The sequence below is a fragment of the Mytilinidion resinicola genome, assembly GCF_010093595.1.
Source record: "Mytilinidion resinicola strain CBS 304.34 unplaced genomic scaffold BDZ99scaffold_22, whole genome shotgun sequence".
Taxonomy (NCBI): domain Eukaryota; kingdom Fungi; phylum Ascomycota; class Dothideomycetes; order Mytilinidiales; family Mytilinidiaceae; genus Mytilinidion; species Mytilinidion resinicola.
The window spans coordinates 270,371-274,034 of NW_022985458.1; the positions used below are offsets into that span (position 1 = coordinate 270,371).

At 41.2% G+C, this 3,664-nt stretch overlaps 1 protein-coding gene across 1 annotated transcript; it reads left to right on the top strand.

The window, feature by feature from the left end:
- Positions 1 to 729: 729 nt before the first annotated feature.
- Positions 730 to 1,254, top strand: BDZ99DRAFT_481251 (uncharacterized protein; the record flags this gene model as incomplete). The annotated part of the gene is made up of 2 exons (XM_033722385.1): positions 730 to 799; positions 893 to 1,254. The coding sequence occupies 2 exons, from the start codon at positions 730 to 732 to the stop codon at positions 1,252 to 1,254; spliced, it is 432 nt and encodes a 143-aa protein (XP_033571396.1).
- Positions 1,255 to 3,664: the final 2,410 nt, after the last annotated feature.

Consider the following 3,664-nt stretch of genomic DNA (forward strand, 5'->3'; position numbering starts at 1 on the left):
AGAAATCCAGTGTAAGTGGCAAGAAGAGGTTTAAGACGCTGGAACAGTTGAACTGAAGTATGTTCCAACTACAGCACAAATTGCTAATAGGTTTACTAAGCCTCTTGCACGAGACAGATTTAAATGGTTTTGGAGAGGGCTAGGTATTAAGTAATCCGCACGAACTATTAGCTTCGAGCAGAGGCAGAATATATAGGCACCCTTTCCTTCTTTTTGCCTTAAAGGTTTTTGAAGGTTTTAACGGGGTCTGTTAGAGCCGTGATAAATGGTCGCTGGTACTCTTCCTAGTAAAGGTAGCTATTGAGTAGGAGTATTAAATGTTACGGTTAATGGTGGCTGAGACAACGCGACAGGGGATGGGAATAGATATATATATGAGGCACCCCGCCTATCTATAGCCACACAATTAAGTTAATACTATTACTTGTTTAACACTGTCCTCGCCCTAGTGTCCTAGGACCTGTGTTGTCCTAGGACCCTGTAAACAGATTCGCTGACTGATTGATAATAATGATGATGATGATGATGATTTTATAGGCTGTCCCAGCCGCCCTAGTGGCGGCTATGCAGCGTTTAACTATAAATACATGTGCTCCCACTTCTTGTACCTGGGGAGAAGCCCACAGGAATCGTCCCGACGCAAACCAGGCTATTCCTGCGGGTTTGCTTCCTCCTCTGCCAGAATTCGGTCGCGTATATACTAATAGTCTTTCTAGCTGTTCTGCATCCATGTACTTGTCAGGCTTTCCTGGCCCTCCTCTACTTCTGTGTGCCTATAATCGCTCGTCGATATTATATGGTGAGTACTGTGGACGGGACTGCCCGGAATTGCCCTAGCAGTCCCGTCCTGAGGATTATCTTTGCTGCTTGTACTGCTATTAACAAACTACAGAGAATTCGCTTGATGTTCACACACGGTCGCTTGCCTGCCCACATCTTGTGTCGTTCTTCTATCCAGTCCCTATATTCGAGCAGGATATACCGTACTGTCTGCGGTCCGCGCCCGCATTGGCATTGCTCGGTATCGGCCTTGTTGATGGTGTGGAGGTATGCGCGGAGGGCGATCTTGCCGGTGCGCATTTGTGTGATTACGGAGCTGATCGCTCTGTGTTTTCCGGTATGGATCTTAAGGGTTGCTCTTCCCGGTTGTACCCCCAGTCTAAAGAGATCTCTCCCGTGCTTGGCCTTCGCCCAGGATTGTGCCTATTCGACTTCCATTATCCTGCGGATGGCCGTTTTGGTGGTTGCCATTAGGATCCGTAGGGAATCCGGCTCCGGTGGTGCCTCGGTGTGGATGTATATATTCAGGTTGTGGCCAGCCGCCTCCTTCGCTGCTTAATCGGCAGCTTCGTTTCCTGGTACTCCGACGTGTGCAGGAATCTATCGGAACTGGACCTCCCATCCTTGGTCTCGCAGCGTATCCAGTGCTTGTATAGCTTTGATTAGGATATATTATCCAGAGACACAGTTAGGGTTCTGTATCGCTCGGAGGGCCGCCTAGTTATCGGCGAATATCGCGCATCTTCCGGGGCTGGTGTTTGCTGTGTTAATGTCGAGTATTATTTGCAGGGCCAAGACCAGGCCCCTAAGCTCTGCTGCGTATACTATGGAGGTGGAGGATAGTTCTATATATTCTTTCCGTTCTGCATAGAGCACAGGTGCTGTTGCAGCTGCGCTAACGCGGTTGTTAATGCCGCTTCCGTCGGTGTATACGCATATTGTCCCAGCTTCTATAGCATCGTGCTCCCTAATAGCTTCCTTGTCGGACTAGTTAATACAGATAAATAGCGGGTTCTACTACGGCGGCACTACGTGTGGCTGGCGCTTCTTAAATTAATTAAGCTATATATTATACTTATATTTTAAGATGCCTAAGAGTTAGTTAAGCGGGCTCCAAGCGTTCTTTTTACAGCAGTTCCTTAGTAATATACCGGTGTTCTCTAATTAGGTTATATCTATAAATACAGGGCTAGTTCTAATGCGTATTACTACTTTTAGTGTAGTCTTCTTAAGCTGCTGTTGTCTAGGAAGTAGATGGGCTTTAACATCCACCGCCGCTCCCGCAGTTATCCGGAATGCGCTAGTAATAATCTAGGCTGCCCTCCTCTGCACTTTCTTAATAGCGCTAACTATATACGCCCCTCTACTTATACGGCCTTTACCGGGGATATACTATACTAAACAGCTATATATTATCTAAGGTATAATTATTACTCTATATATATAGCGAAGGTTAACTATTCCTATTCCCTAGGTTAAAAATACTAAGGCTAATAGGGCTAAAAGACGTTTTATTGCTACTGCTTTAATCTTTTTATAATAGTGCTTCTACCGGAGTTTAGTATCTATATAAATACCTAGGTATTAGTATAATAGAAAGGTATTAATTATAGTATATAGTAGATAGAGGGCGTAAATACTATTTACCTAAGGGTCTTTTATAAAGTACATAAGCTTATATTTTGCCGGTGCAAACTAGGAGCTATGCGTCTTTACCTATTACTTAGCCTGTTAGTAGATACCTTTAAGAGTTTTATAGTTGCGTTGCGCTGTCGGGCCTATAGCTAGTATTAATATATTGTTAATATATTCTACTACTTCTATCTTCTCTATTTTATATACCTTAATTAGGTTGGCGTTATAGAATAGATATAGAATTAGCGAGACGGGCAATTCCTGCGGAATCCCGGTTTAAATAGGGGCCAACAGAGCGGTGTATTTTTATAGCTTAAGGGTAGTAGAATAGTTACTTAGGAAGCTCTCTATCTATTATATAATATTCTAGCTAACTCTATATTTTTAAAGGTTATAAAAAAGTCGGTCTTACAAGATATTATTATATACTCCGGATATATTAAGCAGTAGTAGGAAGGCTACCTTACCTTTAGACTATGCCTAGTATATCTATTAAAAAAGAAAATATATAGTATACTCTATTAACGTAAGTTTCCGGCCTTCTATATATTAGCTTAGAAAAAGTTAATATATATTAGCGAGATATGCGAGTTAGTTTGTAATTATAGCTTCTAGCGCCTTTTCTAATATATTTAGAAGGGTAATTAGCCTATATAATTTCGGCTGTATATAGTTATTTTTTCCTAGTTTTTAGAGAACTACTGTTATTATATTCTTAAAATATATAGAATAGTAGCTATAGTAGAGGTATATATTAAAAAGCTTACTAAAGCTTAGAAGAAAAATATTAAGCGTTTTATAGAAAATACTATTAGTAATACTGTTATTTCTAGGGGCTTTATTTAGGGCGGCTCTGCGGATTGCTTTTTTAATTTCTAGTATAGTAATATCCGGGCACTTAATTAGGGGAGGGTACGCGTACTTTTTAAAGTCCGAGAGGTTAGCTTAAGGTAGTAGGGGGAAGAAGAACTAGCAGAGCATATCGGCCTTCTTTTCGGGCTGGTTGGCGAGTTCTCTATCCGGTTTCTTTAGCGCTGGGGTGCATGCAGATAATAGGTTATATTTATTCTTAGCCTATTTAACTAGCTTCTAAAGGCCCGACTATAACTTTAATACCTTTTCTACTCTCTATAAATAGGTATAATAGAGGCTCTTATAAATATATTAGCCTTTTTTATTGCACGCCTATTAGTAGGCCTTATAGTTATTATCCTGCTTTATTTACTGCTACTTCCGGTAGAGCTATTAA